This window comes from Rhinatrema bivittatum, chromosome 19 (genome assembly GCF_901001135.1).
Source record: "Rhinatrema bivittatum chromosome 19, aRhiBiv1.1, whole genome shotgun sequence".
In the NCBI taxonomy this organism is placed as follows: Eukaryota; Metazoa; Chordata; class Amphibia; order Gymnophiona; family Rhinatrematidae; genus Rhinatrema; species Rhinatrema bivittatum.
Genome location: NC_042633.1, coordinates 3,671,612 through 3,696,522, shown reverse-complemented (window position 1 = coordinate 3,696,522; position 24,911 = coordinate 3,671,612). Strand labels below are relative to the sequence as shown.

At 42.9% G+C, this 24,911-nt stretch overlaps 1 protein-coding gene across 1 annotated transcript; it reads left to right on the top strand.

Moving 5' to 3' along the window:
• The first annotated feature begins 88 nt into the window (after positions 1-88).
• LOC115081061 (vomeronasal type-2 receptor 26-like) lies at positions 89-24,152 on the top strand. Its single transcript, XM_029585577.1, has 7 exons — positions 89-284; positions 11,795-12,044; positions 15,327-15,618; positions 18,646-19,470; positions 20,045-20,272; positions 21,231-21,354; positions 23,254-24,152. The coding sequence occupies exons 1-7, from the start codon at positions 89-91 to the stop codon at positions 24,150-24,152; spliced, it is 2,814 nt and encodes a 937-aa protein (XP_029441437.1).
• The last annotated feature ends 759 nt before the right edge of the window (positions 24,153-24,911 follow it).

Genomic DNA, 24,911 nt, shown 5'->3' with positions numbered 1-24,911 from the left:
TGAATACAACACCAGATCTGAAAGCGGGAAAATAATCATTGAGTGCAATGATGGGTTGACCATACTCTTCTACTGTATGCTGGGATATATGGGCTTCCTGGCCATCATTAGCTTCATTGTGGCCTTCCTGGCTAGGACTTTACCTGACTGCTTCAATGAGGCCAAGTTTATCACCTTCAGCATGCTGGTCTTTGTGAGTGTCTGGCTGTCTTTCATTCCTGCCTACCTCAGCACACAGGGGAAGTACTTGGTTGCAGTAGAGATCTTTGCCATTTTATCCTCTGGTGCAGGGTTACTTTTCCTGATATTTCTCCCCAAGTGTTACATTATTCTCCTTCATCCAAAGATGAACTCCAAGGAACATTTAATTGGAAAACAATCCACACACAAATAAAGTTAGTTACATGCCTAGCAAGTGACTATTGGATTGGCAGAAGTGATACATAGCGTTTCATTTCTATTTATTCATTTATACATCTTATATTCCATGAATCCATTTATGCTCAGCATGGATCACAGCATTACATACATAAAATAAAATATAAATATAACAATCTATATAAATAAAAATGTAAATGTTCGTTTGTTCAAAATCTTATATCTCCGAAAGTTCTTCACCAATTGCTTTGAAATTTTGACACAACGTTGCACTCGAATACGCGCGTCTTTTTATATACCTATATGATATAGATGTCACACCTGTGACAGGTAAAAACATGCTTTTTTGGAAAAACAGTGCCATCTGTTGGACGTAAAAGCAACATACGCTATCTACAATATAAATGGGCTCTGACCGACGGACCATAAATGCGCAGTAGAGAGCAGCTCTACCGCGCATGTGCGGACCATAGAGCTCTGCGCTACGTGCTGGGTGTCACAGAGGGGAGGAGGAAAGGGCAGACGAGTCGCCGCTCCGAGAAACGGCTCAGCCCGTTCCTCCGCCACTGGGGAATGGGGGAGGGAGTAGGGACTGCTGGACAGTTACACACAAGAGGAGGAAAGGGTAGAAGAGTCACCGAACCAGTCCATCCACCACCGGGGATAGGGGGGAGGGCGTTGGGACGGCCGGAGCAGAGCTAATGCGCATTATGAAATTAAACCAGACTGAGCCACGGCAATGTGCTCCGAGAAACGGCTCAGCCCGTTCCTCCGCCGCTGGGGAAGGGGGGAAGGAGTAGGGACTGCTGGACAGTTACACACAGGAGGAGGAAAGGGTAAAAGAGTCGTCGAGCCAGTCCATCCACCACCGGGGAAGGGGGGGAGGAAGTTGGGACGGCAGGAGCAGAGCTAATGCGCATTGTGAAAGTAAACAAGACTGAGCCACGGCAACGAGTGGCCGGGTACAGCTAGTAGTTAAATAAAACATGAAATAGGACTGGATAATTAAGGGCATTTTGCACAAGAATAGAGAGTCATTCACCTCTAGGATTAGAAAGACCAGGACATGGGCAGAATGATACAGGGTCTTTCATCTGTAATACTGGTTACTTCCTGCCAATGGTTCTCAACTCAGTCCTCAATTAGTCCCTAGGTGTGGACATGAGATACTTTCTTTTGATTTCATTATTTTTTCGCAATTTAGTTTGGATTATTTTTCATGTTTTTAATTTCTGCATATAAGAAAATGCTAAATCATTTTATTTATTTATTTATTTATTTATTTAACAGTTTTATATACCGACCTTCATAGTAAATAACCATATCGGATCGGTTTACAATTAACAAGAATAAAAAACTGGGGTAACTATTCAAGTAAACGAAAGATAAACAGTAAGTAGGAATGAGTCAAAGTTACAATCAACAGGGAAGAGAACTTGGAAGCTTGCAACAAGCTGGAAAGAAGATAAGGCGGGAAATAAATATGAAGTGATGCCATAGGGCGTACGGGTTAAAGCTTAATGGTGCTTTAACCTGGGAGAGTCAGAGTCCATTCGTGAGTATAATCATCATAACGGGTAAGCGTGAAGGACAACTAGTGATTGTCTGGTGGGTCGGTGAAGGCTTGGTGAAAGAGCCAGGTTTTAAGTCTTTTTCTAAAAGTTAACAGGCAAGGCTCCACTCTGAGACTTGAAGGGATGCTATTCCAGATAGATGGGCCAGCTATCGAAAAAGCTCTGTCTTTGGTCATCGAGAGGCGTGAAGCTTTAGTAGGGGGAAATTTCAGGGTGCCTTTGAGAGTATCTCTAGTTGGTCTGTTAGAGGAGTGGAGTTTGAATGGGATTTCCAGGTCGAGTTGAAGATGATGATGGATAGTTTTATGAATTACGGTGATTGATTTGTATAGAATTCTGAAATTAACTGGTAACCAGTGTAGGTTCCTGAGGATGGGAGAGATGTGTTCGCTGCGGCTGGTACTGGTCAGCAATCTCGCAGCCGCATTTTGTAACATCTGCAGTGGTTTGGTAGTGGATTTGGGAAGGCCTAGGAAAAGGGCACTGCAGTAGTCTATTTTGGCGAACAGTAGCGCTTGGAGGATTGTCCTGAAGTCGTGGAAGAATAAGAGTGGTTTAAGTCGTTTTAGAATCTGTAATCTGAAGAAACAGTATTTGGAGGTTGTGTTGACCATTTTCTTAAGGTTTAGACGATTGTCTAGTATTACCCCAAGGTCTCTAACCTGCTTGCAAGTAATGTGAGAGATGTGTGGAGATGGTGGGGAGATATTGATTTCGTTTGAGGATATGTGGAGCAGCTCTGTCTTGGAGGCATTAAGAACCAGGTTTAAACTGTTGAGTAGATTAGTGATGGATAGAAGGCAGTTGTTCCAATGGGTGAGCGCTTTTGAGATTGATTCTGTTATTGGTATTAGAATCTGCACGTCGTCTGCGTACAAATAGTGAATTAGGTTGAGGTCTGTTAACAATTGGCAGAGGGGGAGGAGGTAAATATTAAAGAGGGTAGGAGATAAGGAGGAACCCTGAGGTACGCCAAGAGTTGATTTAGTTAGGGGTGACTCTTTATTGTTGATTTTGACTTTGAAAGTCCTATTGCTGAGGAAGGACTTGAACCAGTTGTGGGCAGATCCGGAGATGCCGATGTCTGTTAGGCGATCCAGCAGGATGGTATGGTTGACGGTGTCAAATGCCGCCGAGATGTCTAACAGGACCAACAGAAAGGAGTGTCCTTTGTCCAACCCCATGATAATATGGTCAGTAAGTGAAATGAGAAGGGTTTCCGTGTTACGTGATTTACGGAACCCATATTGCGATGGGAATAGGATCTTGTGGTCTTCAAGATATTCAGAAAGCTGGGTGTTTACCAGTTTCTCCGTTAGTTTGGCAACAAATGGGAGGTTAGAGATGGGTCTGAAATTAGCTGGTACATTAGGATCTAAGTTGTGTTTCTTGAGGAGGGGCTTGAGTGAGGTGGTTTTTAGACTGTCTGGGTAGCTTGAAGGCTGTTAATGATGCCGGTCAGAGGTCCTGAGATCACATTTGGGATGAGAAGCAGGTGTCTCGATGGGATGTTATCAGCCGGATGACTTGATGGTTTCTGCCTTTTTAAAAGGGATTCAATCTCTTTAGTGGAGATTGACTTGAAACTGTCAAATTTAGGTCTAGTAAGAGACTGGAGATTCTCACCTGGCTTGGGAGGTGTAGTATTTGAAGGCAGGAGGGCGAGTGTATTTAAGATCTTCTGTTGGAAGAATGTAGCGAGCTCATTAGCCTTGGAAAGAGCTTGTTCGTCTGGAATAGGTGGGGGGGTAGATTTGGTGATTTGTGTCACGTAGGCGAATAGGGCCTGGGCATCATATTGGAAATGGTGTATTTTGTTTGCATAGTATTCCTTTTTTTTCTGTAGAATGGCGGTCCTGTAGTGATGTAAGAATCCCTTGTATGTAGAAAGGGTAGAAGTGTTAGGGGTTTTTCGCCATCTGTTTTCCTTATGGCGTAAGGTCTGTTTCATTTGTTTAAGTTCAGCGCTGAACCAGGGTTGATTTCCCTTTTTTGTTGGGTTGATTGATTTGGAGACTAAAGGGCACCATTTGTTTGCGACCGCTTCTGTAATCTTTTGCCAGGAGGATAGGGCTGAGTCAGGGTTAGCTAGGTCTAAGTTAGAAAGTTCTTTGGAGAGCTGATCGCTGAGAGTATCCGATGGACATGCTTTCCTAAATTGAATGGTGGAAAGGAGTGGGGCGGTGTGTGTCTGTTTGTGTGTGGAGAAGGAAGATTCTATCAGGAAATGATCTGACCAAGGGATCGGGGTACAAGAAGGTTCTATAGTGCATGTGAAATTGGAGTTGATGAATATTTGATCCAAAGTGTGACCAGCTTTATGTGTGGGGCTGTTGATGGTCTGAGTAAATCCCATAGCGCTGAGGGTGGTGAGGAGGGCTTCGCAGTTTGCAGAAAGAGGTGTTGCGTTTGTATGGAGGTTGAAATCCCCCATGATCATTGTTGGAAGGTCTGAGTTAATATGTTTCACGATGGATTCTATGAGGGGTGACGGGTCCGTTTCTAGAACTCCCGGGGGAGCGTAGACTAAGAGTATTTGTAGATGTTTTGACTTGACTAGACCCATTTCCAATTTGGACTTTGTCTTGATTGAGAGTGCGGTCAGTCTGAGTTCTTTCTTGGAGGCTAGGAGGAGTCCACGTCCTCTTTTTTTGTGTCTATGGAAGGTGAATATGTCATACGTCTGGATGGGTAGTTGGTTGGTTAAGGCTATGTCCGAGTTTTTTAACCAGGTTTCTGTGATGGCACAGATGTCTGGGTTGGAATCCAAAAGGTAATCATTGAGGATATGTGTCTTCTTAGTTAAGGATTGCGCATTGAAGAGGGTGACTGATAGAAGCGTGAGGCCTAGAAGTTGGTTCAATGGAGATGTCATGATAGGGATAATTCTTTTTTGTATGACGTTAGTGGAATAAGTTGAAGGTATTCTCCTTTGGTTGTGGATGATTGGGATGTTGTAAATGTGCATGATGCGTGTAATTCTGGAGGAGGTTTAGTCTGCGAAGAATGGTTGAAAGAAGGTGTCTGTCTGATTGAAGAGAGGTTGGGAAGATTGTTGAGAGTGTTTGTAAGTTTGTTGGTTCGGCTGGAGGAGTGCTCTGTCCTCCGTAGTTGTGAATGGAGTTGTCTGACCGGTTGCTGGCGGTGTATCTGTCCTTTGAGGTAAATAGCATGACTGTTTAGGAGTGCTCTGTCCTCCGTAGTTGTGAATGGAGTTGTCTGACCGGTTGCTGGCGGTGTATCTGTCCTTTGAGGTAAATAGCGTGACTGTTTAGGAGTGCTCTGTCCTCCGTAGTTGTGAATGGAGTTGTCTGACCGGTTGCTGGCGGTGTATCTGTCCTTTGAGGTAAATAGCGTGACTGTTTAGAAAGGCTTTACTTAGGTTATACATGCGAGGTGCTGTAATGTCATTTAAGTTATCATGTGGATACAATACATGTGCAGAAAACAGGTGGATGCAGGCGGATAAAATACAATATATGCAGGTGGATGCAATACATGTGCAGAGTGTAGGTATAATACAGAATGCAGGTGGAGTGCAAGTATAATACAGAATATCATACAGAATATAATATAATATAAAACAGAGTATAATACAGAATGCAGGTGAAGAATTTTCAGTATGCAGGTGGATACATTACAAGTATGAGAATCCGTGCGAGATACAGGGCTAAGCACTGATGGTACAGTACAATAGATGCAAGCTAGCAGGTGGGCCTTGCGGGCATTTGAGTGCCGGCTCGGGGGGGAGGGGTAGGCCCTTACCCTGCGGTGGTGCGCCGGTTGTTGTTGGATCCGACCGGGTCCAAGGGACTAGGTGGATAAGATCTGAGTTGCGAAGATAATAGTTATAGTCTGTATGAGGAGTAAAGTGATCCTCATTGGTCCTGGACAGTTCAGCGGAGGACCGTGGCCAGCCTTTTTTGGTGGGAGTTAGGTGGCAATGGGGTTCTTGAGGAGAGCACAAGTTAAGTGGTCTCCCGTACGTTAGGGTCCATAGAAGAGACACCCAAAGAGGCTCACAAAGGAGCGCACTAAGGAGCAGGCTCCTTAGGTCGCGCTCCTTCGGGTGCGTGACGCCCGGTGCGTGACGCCCCAGGACGCTCCGTTACTTTTAAAGGGCCAAATCCGAGCGGGGAGAGGCCGGCTGGGGTGGGGGTGGTTGCAGCTTTTGTCTCTCTTTTTTTTCAGCTTTCTTTAATTTATTGGTTTTGGAGCCCTCTTTCACTGTTTTTCCTCTGCCTTAAATCTGCTGCTGCTGGCAGCAGGCACGCGGGTGCACATGTGCATGCGACGCTGGCTCGCGTCAGGGACGCTGATATTTTATAACATATGCATGCGCAATTTTAAGTGTGCGCGTGCTTATGCATGTAAATTCCGCTTCTACCGCGTAAGTGGGGGATTATAATAGACATATGCGTTGATGCAATTTGCCCGTTTTCACAGTTCTTTCCCAGTTTACCCACTCAAGGGATAGGACTTCCAAACCCCCTTACTTTAATAGCCTTCCTTTCCCTCTGTTAGCTCCGACCCTTAAAACCCCGCTGATCTGTGTAACTTTTTTGTTTTATGCCTTAGACGCCATCCATAGCAGAAGTAAGGGGACCCTGGCACGTGCTTGTGCATGTAGGTATTTGCCCCCTGGTTTAAATGTGAAATCCAGGATCACCCATGCTCCGCCCAGACCATGCCCACGCCCTGCCCCTTTTTTTGGGAAGATTTGTTTTGTGCACGCAGCAGGAGTTACCGCATGTTAGCGGGTGCCTTTTAAAATCCGCTCGGCACATGCCAACCCAACATATTCACGTATCTCCCAGTTTTGACGCATGCAGGGCTTTTACAATTTGCCTTTAAAGCTGCTTAGCATTTGCTAAAAGTATAAAATTGAAATATGTTGTTTTTTGCAAACTTTGGGATTGGAAATGATCCGATATAAAACAACAAATGTTTTTTTTGGGGGGGGAGGGGTTAATGTCATTTTAAATGTTTGCAGATAACTTGTAACTCCTAGCCAGTCTGGTTTTCAAGATACTCGCAATGAATATGCATCAAATCTTCATGAATTTCCTCCATGGTTGTCAAGGCAAGAACCTTTGTACTGCTGGGCGTGAGGCTGACGTTCTGTTCTCCATCCACTCTCTGGATCTGCTGAATGGAGGCAGAGCAAGCCGGAAAGGCCTTATTTGCAACGCTATGGCTAGTTCTTCAGGCCTTACTCCGAGGATCCTGATTGGTCCTCAGGGTTTTAAAAGGGATTTCATGGAACAGAGTCCACGAGTTTCTTCCATATGTGTTTGAGTGTCTAAAATATTGGTTTCCATTATGGTGTTTTCACTGAATTAAATACATACTTAGAGATTTGCAGGGATATTGGAGAAGTGGATAGCATCTTATCGGACAAACCATTCCTTTAGGTTGAATTGGAACGCTCAGGACTCCATTTTGTTGCCACTCCTGTTCAATCTGTACTTGAATCTCCACCCACATCCCGTCTCTATGATTTGCGTGGTCTGTTTGTGGATGGCATTCAGATGGTAATTTAGAGTGGATCTAATATTTGTCTTGATGTGGTATCAAGTTATTTAAACTCAAGTAGAACCCTAAAACATTTGAGGCCTTATAGATCAGCCAGAGAAGGAGCTGCTCCTTTCCTAAAACAGGATATGTTCTACTAATATCACACCTCTCTGTGTTACAGCTTTTAAAACACTGTAATGCTATTTACGGCTTGTCAAAGCCCTAATCAACCAGTTGACTTCCTTTCTGTGACTTTGGGTGGGAAAGCATAGCAATTCAAGCCTTTAGCCAGAAAGTGCTGAAAATCCATGATCACTGGTTAAGTGAAACAGCCTCTAAAATCCTCAACGTCGTCCCCCCCCCCCCCCCGCCAACACACACCCCCTCAGCTGAGCAAGAGAAATAAGACATAAGAGGGTAATTTTCAGAGGGAAAACTTGCCTAAAAAAAAGTATCTGCATACTTTATGGCCACCTTCCAGTGCTGCATTTAAAGGCAAATTGGAAAAGCTTTATGAGTGAGAAAATTTGCATATACATGCGTAAGTAGCTGCTATGCACGTAGTCCATGTTTTATAAAAGCCACAGGTCTGCACGTATGTTTGCTTTTGTGTGCAAATACACGTGAGTAAAAAAGGGTTGGGTCTGCAGGTAGTCAGGGGAAGGACCAACGTGCACACAGAAGTAGCTATTTTAAAAGATGCACATGCATGTACCTCTTCCAACCTACTTGCACATTTTTACACCTGATAATTGTCTTTCATAAGTGATAATAATCGCACTTATTGTGTGGTACTGACTGAGTGGGAGGTCTGGATAACTGGGGGGGGAGGGGGGCCAGGCTGGAGAACCAGGAGGGTCTCGAAGGCCTGGAGGAGGACTGGATGAACTGGTGGGCTCTTTGGTAAAACAAGTAATGTCCTCAAAGTGCCCTTGTTATAAAATTGGCCAAGTTACATGTGCAAATCCAGACTTCCATAAGTTCTTGTTTACTTTCACACTTAAATTGTATGTGCGCATATGTTTAAAATAAGTGGGTAAAATATGCGCATTCAATGCATTGAAATACGTGGTTTCATTGCATCATGTGTATTTGCTTGTAGGCCTACATACACACACATATTATATAGCAAACATACGCGTATTTTATAACATGACTTAAAATAGACCCAGATTATAGCATGTATTGAAATCACATAAAATACACACACTTGCTATATGGGATGGCTCATTTCTATGTCAAGTATACCTTCAGACGATGCCAGCATTTGATGGCTATCGTGCTGATGAGCCTTATGAGCTATTAGGCTTTGTAATCATTAGGTTACTTGATATATTTTGAATCACACTTATCTGTGTTTCTAGTGTGATTAGCTGGTGCTGTCGCACTTATCTTATCTTATCTGAATCCACTGACTTGAATTGATGAAGCTGTGGGCAGTCCCGCTTATCTTATTGAACTCCACTGACATGAATCGGTGAAGCCGACATCACGATGTTTCGGAGCTAAAATGCTCCTTCTTCAAGGTCCTAGCGTTGATGATGGTGGACTGTGGGTGGACTGACAATTTAGTTGCTGTCAGAACGGAAACATTCTGCTGACAACAAAAACGGCGATGTTGAAAACTGTCACTGCTGACTTTATTTAAGGCTGTCTGCTAGCAACTGTTTTGGCGGTATGACGGGCTGTCGCTACAGACTGTGCTAGCGATGCGAGTGGCTCTTGGCACAATTTATTTTTTATTTAAAAACAGGGTGCTATACCCTTAACTGGCCCTTGAAGAAGGAGCATTTTAGCTCCGAAACATCGTGATGTCGGCTTCACCGATTCATGTCAGTGGATTCAGATAAGATAAGCGCGACATCCCACGGCTTCATCAATTCAAGTCAGTGGATTCAGATAAGATAAGTGCGACAGTGCCAGCTAATCACACTAGAAACACAGATAAGTATGATTCAAAATATATCAAGTTACCTAATGATTAGAAAGCCTAATAGCTCATAAGGCTCATCAGCACGATAGCCATCAAATGCTGGCATCATCTGAAGGTATACTTGACACAGAAATGAGCCATCCCATATAGCAAGTGTGTGTATTTTATGTTATTTTATAACATGTGCCTTTGTGAAATGTGCATAATATAAAATGCTATAGTAAATGTGTATACCCCTATATATATGTGTATATGAACACGTGCACAATGTTTCACAATTACCCTCCCTTTCTGCACTTTCAAAAAAGAATGACTTGTTCTGATTGGACAAGCAACTGCAGAAGCTCAGTGGCCTTCATGCACATCAGAGCACACACAGAATTCCTAACATGGAAGAGACTCCCAGCTTATCCTTTAACCTCTCAGGTCTTAGTCTTCTAAGCCGTTGAGAAATGCTCAAGTCACCCATCCCATGCAGGATTTGATGCTTCCTTACTTTCAGGAGATCCTTAACTATTTGGAAAAATAGGTTTTTACAGTACTTCACTTTGTTACACACTCACGCACTTACTTCTAGGGTTAAAAAATAAGAGAGACAGCCATCCAGTCCCCTCCCCATTCATATTTTCCTCTCCCCCACAGAACCCCTTTCAGACCTTCTTCCTGCCACAACCTCTCTCTCCCCATGGAACTTTCCTACTCCTAGGTCCTATTTTGGAGATGACAGCAGCAACGGTAATAACAAGCCAAGAAGGCACACTGGCTGTGATCCAATCCTTTCCAATCTCCTCTCCCAAGCTCTGTCTCCCATCTGGCAGCCCCGTAGTGTGAGGTGGCACCGCAAAGCCTGGTTACCGAGCACTCGTTGAATCAGTTTCCAGCCTTTGTGCCATCACAGCTTTTCACTTCCTCCAGGGCGTCCAAAGTTGGGCCCATGACTGACCCTACTTCATAAGAAAAGATCTACAAGGAAAGGGGAGGGTGAGAGGAGATCTGGAGAATGGGTTTGTGGAGAGGGAGGAAGGCTGCTGCTATGGAGGGTAGGAGTTGGAAAAATACTGCAACTTACATTGCAAGTCCTCCCAACTGCTGGCCTCCTTCATGAAAACTGGCCAGGCTGGCCAAAGATTGACCAGTTGGTAACCTTACACACGTTCCTTTGTGATACACTGCATGACATTTCAAGAAAAGGCCTGTGATGTCTAGAGAGCACATGAATTAAAGCCATTATTTTGCTGCTCCATTAAAACGTATCACTATCTTCAGTGTCCCTGGAGAAGCAAAGGAAAATGTTTTTTTGGGGCAAGGTTCAGAAATATGGCCACAAGATAACAGCACTGATCCATGGTCAGAGGGGCATTCTGACATTTTCTGCTGAAGTTAAGTAATGTAAGGCCATCTTTAGCAGATCTGCCTGGTGGACCAGTGGCAGGGCTGCACACTCTCAGGCAGAGGACCTGGGTCAACAGTGATAATTGGACAAGACCATGTTCCTAGAATGCCTACTTTGGGAATGTCTACATTAGTCATCCCCCTATGTGTCCTAGAGGTCATATGTCACAGTGCCAATCCCTGGAGCCAGACATCCTGTCTCGCAGGTGAAAGGTTCCACACCTCTGTGCCTATCCCCCAGTCATCCAGGCCTAAAGGTGACAGGCTATGTGTTCCTGTGCCCATACCCTGAGTCCATCTAATCCGAGAGGTAAAAGACCCTCCAGTTCTGTCCATGTCTTATCATGCTTCTATTAAATCTTTGCAAGCTAAACATCTCTAAACAAATTTTAATGAACTCCTCCCGTTTAGCATTTGCAGATTTATTCCTCACAAAGAACCAAAGAGTTAATCTTCCTATTTCTGACATGGAAGCAGAAAATTATGACTTTGACATTAGAAAAAGAAATGTGTATGTATCCTCCCATATGTCCCAGAGGACAAGCCAGGTAGTGATTATCACTGCCCTGATATTATAGGTCACATACCTACTCATCATGTAATGAGTGTAGGAAGGCACCTGAGTACTCCTTGTTATTTTTATTGCATTGGTAGAATTGCAGGGTCAATGACACAATCTCCAGGCAGAGCACATATAAAGTGATTCATTCATGACAAAACAATTTCATGACCTCTCTTCTCCAGCTTTCAAACTGAGTTTCTTTGACCTTTCTCTGGTCTTTCCTCTTTAGTTTTCATTCTCTGTGCTTGAACTTTCTCTGTTTTTTCCTGATCTCTTGTCTCTAGTAGTTCTTTATTTTAGATCTTGCTTTTGTCATCTTCCTGGTCTTCTCTTTCTTGATCTCATGCTGTGTGTTTCATCTCTCTCTTCATGTGCTCCAGTTTGTTTTATGTTTTCCCTCTTCCTCTAGTCTTTTGCATTTCTCTTCTTTTCATGCAGTACTGATGAATCCAGAGGCGTTGAGTAAAAGTGTGAAAAAAATGAGACTTTTTAATTGGCTGACTCTTCTGTTGCTTACTGTTCCTGTGGGGGAATCCACAGCCCCAGGATGCAAGCTGGAGATCCGGGAGGTGCCACCCTTCTCCATGGATGGAGACTTTATCCTGGGGGTGATATCTGCATCATATACCAGTGTCATATACCCCATTCTTGACTTCAGGGAGACCCCTCAGCCAGCACGCTGTAAAGAGTAAGACATACTGACTAAAAATAAACGATGCTTTTAGTTTGATTGCTGGCTAGAATAAAGACCTGGATATATTAGTTGAAGAAAAAAAACAGTACCAAGGGCAGACAACCAAGCAGCAGCGATCAAAGCTGGACACATTTTGGCATGAATATATCTTCAGATGACTTTTAGTTTGGTTGTGTTTTTGTCAGCAGATATGGCCAACATCTAGCATAACCCTGGTAATTGCTTCAGTATGATTAAGATTTGATTTCAGTAAAAACTCCCAAATTAACATATTACAAATCTGTTGTCTATCCATTATTTTGCTTGTGTAAGATAGCTGGCACTGCTAGCAGCTGAAGGAAATGGATAAAACTGATTAAGTTTTAACTGTAATTTCTTTAAGCGGTAGTATCTTTTAACTGTGTAGAAGATAAGACATTGCAATAGTCAGTCCTGGCAGCCAATGGTGGTGTCTTCCTCAGAGGAATTTAGAGATTGTAGGAACTGACACAGGGATGGAGAAGGGCAAAAGTCAACCATGAATGTCCAACTGCTCAGAAGGCTGCGGGACGTGATGCACAATCATCTTTATCCACTCTAGAACATGTGATTGTTGGCGGGCTATAAATCCTTTTTTTGGACCTGCATAAGAGTTATTCAATGATGTTACCCACATATGTAGCGCCTAGAAAAGAGGAGATAGAGAAAGGAATTATGATATAGACCAGTGATTCCCAAACCTGTCCTGGAGGACCTCCAGCCAGTCAGGCTTTCAGGACATCCACAATGAATATGCATGAAATAAATTTGTATGCGCTGCCACCATAGCATGCAAATTTTATCTCATGTATATTCATGATGGATATCCTGAAAATCTGACTGACTGGGGGTCCTCCAGGGCAGGTTTGGGATCCTCTGTTATAGACTTTCAAATAGCTCAAAGATATAAATAATGCATATGGGTAGCCGTCCTTAGGTTGGTTTGCTTGGAGCTATTTGTGTGGAGCTATTATCATGTAGAGCCAGGTAACAAAAGATGGGAGATACAGAAAGATTTTGATTTTATATATTGATGTTTTGTTTCATTGCTTTAGTTTGTATACATTGCTTTATCTGAATTTTATGGTTTATAAATGAATAAAAATAAAATGAAATGAAGAAGCAATTTTCATGGGAAGGAAGGTTGAAAACCAAGATGTCATGATAAGGGGATCCAAAGGGGCAGAGTCAGACATTTGGGGGAAGGAAAGCACATGGAATAGCTTCCCTGTAGTAGAGGTAAAACCAGCACCAGCATTGAAGAAAACCTGGGATAAACAAAGATAATCCTTAGTTGTGAAGAAATGAAGGGAAGGCTGGAGATCAAGTGTGGGTCATGGTACTGCAGCAGGAATGAAGCTGGGCAGATTGGACGGGTCTTACATTCTTATCTACCACAATATTCCATATTGCTTATCATTCTCATCTGCCACCACACTTCTATGTTTTTTTTATTGATGCATTTCATAAGCTCTCAAGACGACAAAAGGTCCTTTGGATGTTTAATGGTAGATCTTACAATTTGTCACGTTGAGAACAGTTCTCAATGGCATTTCCTCAGGTAAATCTGTATTCATTTGGATAGATTGTCCTTGGTGAAAACTATCTCAGAATTCCTAAAACTTTGCAGAGTTCTTCAAAATAAATCTATAGTTAACTGGATTCAAAAGAGACATTCCTTGGGGGAGGGGGGTGGACAAGCCACGTATAACTGGACTTTTAAAAGAATGTGTGCTGTGTCCTCTCCTCCTCATTCTGCAGTTCACAGGAAGAGCAGATTTGGGCAATTTACATCCACCTATCCTAGAAGCAATTCTCAAAGGGAACTTGCCTGCGTTGTTCCCCTTTGAAAATGAGTGACAAGGTCTGTGGGGTGAAAGGGATAGCCACATACACTGGGCAATGTGAGCTACTGAAAAAATGTGCCCCCCACCCCCCCACTTCTAATGGATAACTCTTCTGTTGGATATATCTATTATGACTTGTTGGTGAACGTAATGATGTAGCATATTTCACATACCACAGAGTAAATAAACCTGCTGACTCCTGAGAATTTAATAGTGCAACATGTGAGGTTTTTTTAAGCATTTATAGAATACTTTTGGCAGAAAGGGGATTGGCAAATATCTTTGACTCTGAAGCTTTCATAATCCATATAGGACTCCATTCATCGCTGTTCACTGCAGTCGGTATTCATGACGAGGAGTTGAAGGAGAGTTAAGGCATCCACCAGCTTCACTTTCTCTCTGATCCTTTGCTGAGCCCAGAGCTTCTATAGGCATGGAGATTCCCAGTACTCACCCTGTAACCTTGTGTACCAATGTGTACCAATGGGCAGATTGTTTTTAATGCTTGTGGCATATGCTAATCCACCAATTACAGGGAAAAGAACTTTTTTAAAAATGAAAAGTCAATTACCATTCAATAAACAAACTGGAATTAAAAATGTACTAATTTTTTAGTCATAAGTTACTTCACCAATCACAATTTTATTATTGGGTAATAAAGTCATTGTAAGCAAAGTTTCAGCAAGTATCCAAGTTAGCTATGCAGTAGCTTAAACGTCACCTAAATCTAGATAGCTAAAACAACCAGATACATTTAAACTGAGAACCATATTCAAAATCTATTTCTGCATAATCATTATTTAACCCAGCAAGAATGCAGCTAATATCAATTATCATTGGATAATCAGTCATTAATCAATGCATGCTTATTAAAACACAAAAGTCAATATAAACCAGTAATAAAATCTTTACAAGCATGCAGTCATAGTATGTCAACTATTAATCAAACAATCAATAATCTATTAAACTAGTTACTTTACTAGCCACACATGTAAATGTGATGCATGTACCAGTGTGCACAAGAAATCTCTGTAATAAGACCATATATCTATTAGGACCAGAGATATTTGGCACATGTTGGGTGCCATAGAAACCCTTTCTGCTTCATTTAAAATTCTTTCATTTATTTTTTCTGTTAATTAACTTTTTTTCCAAGTTCTTACCTTATGGCTTGTTAACAATTTTTATAAATGTTCATTGTATTTGACAATGGAAATATATTTCCTGCTTTTTCTGTTTTATGTAAACCGGTATGATTTGCATTTGATGTAAGAATGTCGGTATATAAAAATAAAAAAATAAATAATAAATAATAAATAAATGTTATGTTTATCAGGAGGATTCTGCTGAGACAGCATCTTCCAAATGACAAAACACGATGATGGCAGAAAGCCTGCTTTATTCCTAACAGGTTCCAAACAAGGTATTACCGTGACATATTGGCCATCTTGTTTTCCATAAAAGAAGTCAACCAGAACCAGCAGCTGCTGCCGAACCACACACTGGGCTTCCAGATCCTGGACTCTTGTCTTTCAGAGGTAGTCGCTCTTCAGGACACTGTCCAGCTACTGTCTGGGGGGCACCCAACAGTCCCAAATTATAATTGCGCGACATGGCTGGCTCTGGCAGGAATCCTTGGGGAGATTCACTCTGCAGTGACCGAGGTCATGGCCAGGATACTAGGGGTTTACAGGATCCCACAGGTAGGAGATTCCTCTCTCTGTCAATGACCCCAAGGCTTTACCACTTAACTCCATTTCAATTTCACAATCCTAGTTTTTCTTTCTCATTGTATTTATGAACTTCCTTCTTTTCTAAAAGATGCTGGAGCTACAAGTCCATAGATCCAATGAGGCAAAACTCAGGATGAAATGAAAACACTTAAGGTCATTTTTAGTAAGCATAATAAAGAAGGCATTTCCACATTTCCAGCACTAAGCTTGCATGGATACTTCCAAATAGAGAACAATGTTATTGGGTTTATCATTGCCCAACTAAAGGAGGTCACACAGAAAGCAAGAAGCACAGATGGGATTGGAAGTGAGGCATAGGCAGGTGAAGTGACTCATACTGGAAGAGGGGAGCTGAAGCTTGGCCATCCCTTATTTTGATGCTATGGAGTTTGGGGGCTTGGGATTCAGAGGCCCCTTTTTCATGGTGCTGCAGAGAAAGGGGCAGGAATTGGCATCATATTTCAGAGGCCATTTGCATGATGTGCCTGGAGAACAGGGGCGGCTCTATAATGAGGCAGGGTGAGGTGGCCATTTCAGTTGGCAGACTTCCAGTAAAATGCCCCTTTCAGAACGCCACTGTGGCATCCGCCTCACCCTGCCTGCCCCTGCCGCGGCTGCAGAAAAGAGGAGGGTCGCTGCAGTGTGCCATCGCTGCCGGAGGCCAGGCCGGCAGTGGCTGAAGGAAGGAGGGATGCAGCCGCTGCTGGAGGCCAGCCTGGTGGCATGGAGGAGGGACACCAACACTGCCAGAGACCAGGCCAGCATGCTAACAGCGGTTGAAGGGAGGAGGGACGGGGGTGCGGAGCGAGATGGGGCAGAGCGAGGGGGTGCCATCTCATCCCTCGCCTCAGGCGGCAGATTGCCTTCAGCTACCCCTGCTGGAGGAGACCAAGCCCTCTTACTTTAATTTTGTGATGGATCGCACGTGAGATTTCATGCACTGTGTAGCTTTGATTGCCGTGTATGATTCCTCTGAGTCTATACTGGTATGGTAAACATTTAAGGGGCTGCAGCGCCATTGATGTGACTGGATGATATGGATGTGAATGGAATTTATTAAATAGCTTATACCGAAGATATGTGATATTATACAAGGCGTCTTGATGTTTTGTTCATGCGAGCTGTCCCTTGATGAAGTCTGGTGACAGCCGAAACATGGTCCATGTTGGGCATCGTTCGAATGCTACAGTGGGAGCTAAGTATTTTTAGTAAAAGGATAAGATATGGGAATAAAAATGTACAAATAGCAAAATTATTAAAATTCATAAAAAATATATTTTTGGGATATAATAAAGTTGTTGAGTATAGGTAATAAAAACAAAAACATATTTACACGAAACAACGTCAAATGATTACAGTGAAATGCTAAAACGGCTGATGCTGTTTGTGGCCCATTGCGTGGTGAGAGACAGTGGATTAAAAACTTTATGCACTGGTGTCTGATGACATTGTTCGTATAGTTAATAATAATTTCATTGCTTTATAACAATTGCATTGTTTCCTCTCTCTTTGGTACGTTATTGTTGAGGGGAGTTTGGCTTCTGTGTTTTGATTTGTATAAACATTTAAGGGGTTCATCAAAGAACATCTGCTATATATATGTTTCTTTTCTTTGCTCTTATCACACCTATTAAGAAAAAGCCCATTTCTGTAGGAAAAACCTGCTTTATGTGTAGAGATAGTGTTGACAATCTCCCTAAGTGGTGTCTCACCATGCGTCTTAAAAGGTTCACATTCAAAGGGGTTTATCAGGATAATTTTTGAGTTAGCTGAACAAACCAAGTGAAGATATTAAGGGGTAAATATTCAAAAATAGCCAGCTATTCAAAGAAAATTCAGCAACGACAGACCACTGGATAAAATGTATCCAGTTAAATAGGGGGCATTTTGGGGGAGTTCCAGGACTGTGTTAACTTACCTGGCTAACTCTGATATTCATTGGCTAAGTATAGGCATGCCTTGTAGCAGGGTTAAAGTTTTCCAGGAACATCTGCCTAGATAACTTTAACCTTTAACTGGCCATATTCAGAATATAATCGGCTAAGTTCAAGAAAAGAAAAATTAAAAAAAAAAATTCTTGCAAGCCTGTAGGCCTGGTCCTCCACCCTGCTAGACTAAAACTAATGAGAGCAATAGCACTCAAACCCCTCCCAAACCCCCCAAAAGTTTTTGAACATTTGTAGACCTACTGGCCCAAGAAACCTCCAATTCTCCCCTCCCCCTGAAAACAAATTCTGAAATTATCTGTGGCCTCTCAGCCTCCTCCTAAACCCAACCTCCCCCTTACAATCCAAAGCCCTTTCATTGCAAGAAGCACGGTACAATTGCAGTGCTCCTGGTAGCATCCAGTGTTTACACTCTGAACCCCGTCAGGAGTGCTACAATAATACTGTGCTTCTGGGTAGTGCTGGCGGATGCAGGAGACTTCCAGTTCAGATTGAGGGTGGGAGTGTGGGCTTTCAGAGGTGGGCCCAGAAGCTATAGCTCATTTCAGAATTCGGGGGCAGGGCCGTAGGCTCCTCAGGCCGATAGGCTGCTCTACCCCATATTAGTTTTAGTCCATTAGAGGCATGGAAGATCAGGCCTACAAGGATTTTTTTTTTCTGGCACTTAACCAGCTTTATTTTGAATAGAGCTGGCTAAAGTTAAAATTAACCAGCTGTATTACCTGGATAACTTTAAAACTAGCTGGATATACATAAACATAGCTGTTTGGGTTTGAAAGTTATCCAGGTAAAATTACCCAGATTATCTTAGGGGAGCGTATTCAGAGGAATGTTTATCCCACTGAATATTTCTGATCACTTATCTGTCTAACTTTAGCTGAATAAACTGTTCATTCATCACTTTTCCTAATATTGCAATCTCAATTTTTACCACCTTGCATTCTACAAATTGTTTAGTGTGAGTTGGATTGCTTAGGGCCTTTTGTGTTAAAGCCCTAAATAGGCCTGTGAATATATATAAGGAAGATAATAGAAAACTTTCTTTTTTCAGATCAGCTTCTCATCACAGCATCCAATGCTGAGTGATAAAATCCAATTCCCATCTTTCCTACGTACCTACCCTGCAGATACCCTACAGCCCCGAGCAATCGCCCAGCTTCTCCTGCACTTCAACTGGACATGGGTAGGAATCCTATCCTCCAGTTCGGATGTCAGAAGCCTGAGTAGCCAGAAAATACGGGAGGAACTGGTGGAGAATGGTGGCTGTGTGGCCTTCCTAGAGAAGATTGATGATCGCTACCCCAGTAAGAGGCTGGTGAGGGTGGCAGATGTAATTCATCAGTCCTCAGCAAGGGTTATTGTATGCAACTGCTATGAAATGCACCTCAAGCCTATCCTGGAGCTTCTTTATCTCCGCAACATCACTGCCTTGGTTTGGATTTTTTCATCAGGGTTGACTATCAACCCACACCTGTTCACCAAGGAATCATGGAGGTTGCTCAATGGTAGCATGGCCTTCACCGGGTCCACCAGAGGAATCCCCCATTTCACTGATTTCCTCTATGGCATGGGGCCTTCTGCTTACCCACAGGATACCTTCACCAAGCTCTTCTGGGAAAAGGCATTTGCGTGTCAATGGGTCGGACAGAACTCGACTCACACACTGACCAGGCAAGGTATCATCCCATGCACAGGAGAAGAGGACCTCAAAAAACTGGATCCAGCACTCTTTCAGCTGAACGATTTAAGTATTACCTACCATGCCTACCTAGCTGTGTATGCTTATGCACATGCCCTGCACAACATGACTGTGGACAGAGCCAAGGAAGATATTTTTGGTATACATACCAACGTTTATAATATCGAACCATGGCAGGTATTGATAATAATGATTTGATTTTTTAATATATGTATTTATTTATTAGTACTTTTCTAGTCTACCTTTGTCAATAATATTGTGCTAGCATGCAAAAAGGATCCCAATGGTGCTTTACAATTTGGGCATTCAGAAACATGCATGCAGCCACTTCTATGATGGATGCTTAGGCAGCATGTTATCAGTTTATTCACTGTATGGGATTAAACAATTTAACAAACCTGGCCCATTTCCTTAAATTAGATGTCAATCGTGACTGGCTCAGTGGCTCTGTGGATGAACTGTGGATGAACTGGGTTTCATTCTTGGGACAGGACTGGTTACATTCACAGCCCCTGGGGTGAGGGAGTTCCATGATCACATTATGGTGACACCTAGTGGCCAGAATTAGGGCCTGCAATTGCAGGCATCAGGAAGAAGCCCTGTTGAATAAACCCTGGCAAGACCTGGCACTGCAAATGAAGAATCATAAGAAATTAAGACTTGCCATACTAGGTCAGACCAAGGGTCCATCAAGTCCAGTATCCTGTTTCCAACAGTGGCCATATAACGTCTTTCATTCATCATTCAACAGGTCCTCCACTATCTGCAAGATGTGCATTTCACAGCAGAATCTGAACAGGAAGTCTATTTCAATGTGAATGGAGATGTTCCAAGTGTCTTTGACATCAAGAATATTCAAATAGACCTGGATGACATCAGCAAAGTGATAAAAGTGGGTAGATATGATGCCAGGGAGATCCCAGGGGAAGAAATAAGTCTGAACATCACTGCCATCTTATGGAATGAAAGATACAATCAGGTGAGGAGTGAAGGCATTTTGGATGCATTTTAAAAACATTGGTAAAAGGTTGACTTTGCATAGCTCCAAAAAGGTGTGTTCTTCTCCCTGAGGCTTTAGGGGTAGATTTTCAAAAGGTACCCGTGCGCATCCATGTGCACGTGCTACCCGGCATGCACACATTGTCGCGCGCAAGGGGGGGTATAGATATTCAAGTACGCGCGGCAACGCATCAGGGCCTTCCCCAGTTCCCTCCCAACCCCCTAGCCTAACCTCCCTTCCCTCCCTCACCTATCCTGCCCTCCCCCATCCCTATCCTAAATACCCCCAAATTTCTTATCTGCTCCTGCTTACACGTGTGGCTGGGCCCTTTGAAAATTGGCCGGGCTCGTGTAAGGCCTGGCGACGCACGTAAACTTTTAAAATCCGGCCCATAGTTTCTTGCGATGTCTGAAACAGGGAGGGTGGGGGAAAACACTGACTCCATGGGAAGAGCAAAAACTAGTGCAAACCTCCTTCCCCCCTCCCAAACGCTGAGGGTGGATTTTTGCCTGATCATATAATTTACATTTTAATTACTGAAGAAGGTGTGATAATGACTTCCAATGCATAAATGATACAGAAATGCCAAATCTGTTTCAGTGGAGAAGAGCATGTTAACACAAGAGACCATGACATGAGGCTGCAAGTGGGTAGACTCGGGGATAACATAAGGAAGCATTTATTCATGAAAAGGCCAGTGCACACCTGGAAGAACCTCTGATTGGAGGTGGTGGTAGAAGAAAAACATTAACAAAATTCAAAAAAATGCTTAGGCCGAGTGGTGGATGATCCTTAGAGGAGGGGAAAATCCAGGGATCATGTAAGGTCTGTGGTAAAGCTGAGGGAAGGGAGAATAGACAGACAAGATGGAATATATGAACAGATAATTCCCAAGCTTATGTATATATGTTCATTCTGATCCTTTTATATACCACAGACCCCTCGCTCAGTCTGCAGCGAGAGCTGCCCTTTTGGATACAGGAAATCTGCCAGAATGGGACAGCCCAGCTGCTGTTTTGATTGCGTCCCTTGCTCTGCTGGAGAAATAGCCAATGAAACAGGTGAGCCACCTCTGTGAGTCAATGTAGAATTCTTTCATACCAAATTAAAGCATTCACTCGTAAATTATTCTTGTAATCACAATAATTCTTGGAATCGACAAAGCTTAAATAATGCTTCTAAGGACCATCATAACACCCACGTGACATAATACATTTGTGTATGCGCATATTTAACAGATCATGCTCGATTATAGGTCCTGGTTGATTGTCCCTTTTTTTAAATTTTCAGATTTTTGCAATTAAAACAAGGTTATTACTTCCCTTTACCCAAGGTAGCAGGAAGGCACCACTATAAATCACAAATCACCCAACACAAACTTATGTTTCGAGTAAGACTCTGCATCAGGGGTGAACATTACAGCGATGTCAATGCTTCTATTTTTCACTTTGTATCCTCAACAAAACCGCCATGTCATTGTTCCAATGCCAATACTCCAGGTTATCCAAATTAGCCATCTAACATCTTCAAAATGTGTTATGGTGTTAACGCATGCGTTATTGTTCATAATGCATGGCGTGAATGCAATTTTTTTGGAGGGGTGGGATCGGGGAGGAGTTTGGGAGGGATTTAGTTAAATGAGGGGCAATATTGTACCATGCTGGAAATAACTACACCTTTTTTCCTGGCGTTAGGCTGTGCGATATGGGTGAAATGGCCATAATGCAATTCATGATAAATTTTTGACCATTTCTTGGGGGAGGGGGAGAGGGAGAGGTAGAGAGAGCCTCTAGGGAGGGCCTCACTGTGTGCACCTATTTATATCTCTATAGGAGGGCCACCTGATATGTCGAGGTGAGGTGGTGGTGGTGGTTTAGGGTTTGGGGGCCAGTTTCGCAAGGAGAGTGAGACGTACAAACTGCACAGTACACCTTGGTGAAGATTTGATGTCATTTGGCGTGAGGAAAGTCTCACAGAGATGAAATTTCTACTATGTTCTCTCACCCTAGCTTGAACCTGTGTTTAGTCACTAAGAAGTGTGCATGTGCATTTCGGGGTGGGGGTGGTGGCAGAGATGAAGATTCTTCTTACACTGTTATCTTCCTTCTACCAGCCCTCCATACACCCATGACAGCCGATAAAGATCAAAATGTTCCATCCAGTCTTCCTAGTTGAGATTTGTCCACTTTGGGTGCATGTGCATATAAAATCCCATAAGCAACTCAATGCTTCCTCAATGTTCCTCCCCCCATCCTTTACCTTATCTCTCAACCTCTTTTTCCACTACTGTCTAACATATCTGCCCCAAGCATGCCCAAAATCCATTAAAGAGTTTGCTTCCACCACCTCCATCGACAAGACAGTTCAGGGTCTTACTTGCCTCATCTTTTGATTCCCACAAAGCCAAAGCTCTAAAGAACAAGTTTTCTTCTTCCAGCGTGCATGCATTTTTCAGCTAAGAGGAAAAAAAGCCCTCTCTTCCCTTGAATAATTCTTCACACTAGACAAATTGTGATTCGACACCAGCTGTGCCTTATAATTTAGTGTCCTGAAGTTTGAGATCCAAAATGATTTAACCCTATAGATGCCTGTGTGCAGAATCCTGACAGGCAGTGCATGACATGTTTACATGTAGAAATCAGTGATTATGTGAAAACAAGTTAGCACAAACCAACAGATGTTATGCAAAATTGGGGAGCGCCAATAAACTAAAATAACTGTATACTTCTGTTATTCTAAGAAAGCATATCATAATAACTTAGATTTAAAGAGGGAAAGAAGACTGTGTGAGTAAGCAAATGTATCCATTCTTATGGCATTGGGGTTTTGGCTCCCAAGATTTCACATTATTTAGTTACAGTTCTTTCTGGAATAATATTTACTGTTCTAAAGTTATGGCACAGATGGACAGATTGTGTCCATAATTTGGGTTGATGACGGGTGTTTCTTCTCCATTTCAGATATAACCATGTGTTGGAAGTGCCCAGAAGACCACTGGCCAAATGAGCGTCGAGATAAGTGCCTTCCAAAAGTCATTGAGTTCCTGTCCTACCAGGAACCCTTGGGTGCAGGTTTGGCTGCTCTTTCCATTATCTTGACCTTGGCCACCATCCTTATCCTCTCCATCTTCCTTTGGTTCCAGGACACGCCAATTGTAAGAGCCAATAACCGGGGCCTCAGCTACCTCCTCCTCTGCACCCTTGCACTCTGCTTCCTCTGCTCCTTGACATTTGTTGGATTTCCCACGAAGCTCACTTGTATGGTCCGCCAGCCCGCTTTTGGCCTCATCTTCACTGTCAGTGTCTCTTGCATATTGGCAAAAACAGTCACAGTGGTCATTGCTTTCAAGGCTGTCAATCCCCACAATCACCTCAGAAAATGGGTTGGGCCTAAGATACCCAATCTTATTGCTATTTTATGCTCCCTCATCCAGCTTGTTATCTGCACTTTTTGGATTTCTAGTCATCCTCCCTTTCCTGAGAACAACACCAGATCTGAAAGCGGGAAGATAATCGCTGAGTGCAATGATGGGTTAACCATACTCTTCTACTGTATGCTGGGATATATGGGCTTCCTGGCCATCATTAGCTTCATTGTGGCCTTCCTGGCTAGGACATTGCCTGACAGCTTCAATGAGGCCAAGTTTATCACCTTCAGCATGCTGGTCTTTGTGAGCGTCTGGCTGTCTTTCATTCCCGCCTACCTTAGTACTCAAGGGAAGTACTTGGTCGCAGTGGAGATCTTTGCCATCCTGTCTTCTGCTGTGGGGTTACTCTTCCTAATCTTTCTCCCTAAGTGTTACATTATTCTCATAAAACCAGAGATGAACACCAAGAAACAATTAGTAGGAAAAAAATAGAACAAGGAAATAAATCTGGGGAGTTCTTGAGCAGATAGAAAAGAAATCTGTGTCAACAATTTAATATTTCTTTACAACATATTTTAAAATTCTGAAAAACATTCAGCATACTTTTCAAAATAATGCAATATGACCATTGTTTTTGAAGAATAATTAATGTAAAATGCAATACAGAAAAATAATTCTCATTCAAAGGTGCAGAATTGTAAAGAATTTGGTACAGAATTACCCCAAGAGGACAGCAATAGAAAAGCATAACTAGCACTTTCTTTGTTGGTGATTTTCATTTGGGCAAACATCAGAGTCCAGCTTCTTGCATTTGCCAGTACTTACCAGTACACTGCAGCATTATTGTTCCAGCTACAAATGCCTGTAGCTGCAAGAAGTCAGTACTGCACACAGCTCCTCTTCGGCTCTGCAGACTATGAAATTATAATTTCAAAAACAAGAAGCCCTATTCATGAGACAGTAAACTATTTCCTGCTCCTTACATATTCCTGCCACACCTGCTTGCTCCTTTTGCTCCTTCCCATGCTGTCTCTTCCAAACCCAGGCTCATTCCCCTTTCTATGCCTTCTCTCCTCCCACCACACCAGTTTGTCCCCACTGCATGCTCTCTCTCCATGCTCCAGCTCATCTGCCCCTGCCAAACTCTCTCTCTATCCCTCTCTCCTTTTTCCTGCCTGCTCTCACTTTATCTCCTCAGATATCTTTCTCTACCACCCTCCCTTGGTTCTCCCTTTTGCGCTCTTTCTCTCC

What these genes read in the sequence shown, in the direction of transcription:
- LOC115081061 (XM_029585577.1), top strand. Translation starts at nt 89, where the DNA reads ATGGGCTTCCTGGCCATCATTAGCTTCATTGTGGCCTTCCTGGCTAGG. An exon ending in CTTTGCCATTTTATCCTCTG is followed by an intron (nt 285 to 11,794) that starts GTGCAGGGTTAC and finishes CTTTTCATGCAG; the next exon opens with TACTGATGAATCCAGAGGCG. An exon ending in ATAATATCGAACCATGGCAG is followed by an intron (nt 19,471 to 20,044) that starts GTATTGATAATA and finishes ATCATTCAACAG; the next exon opens with GTCCTCCACTATCTGCAAGA.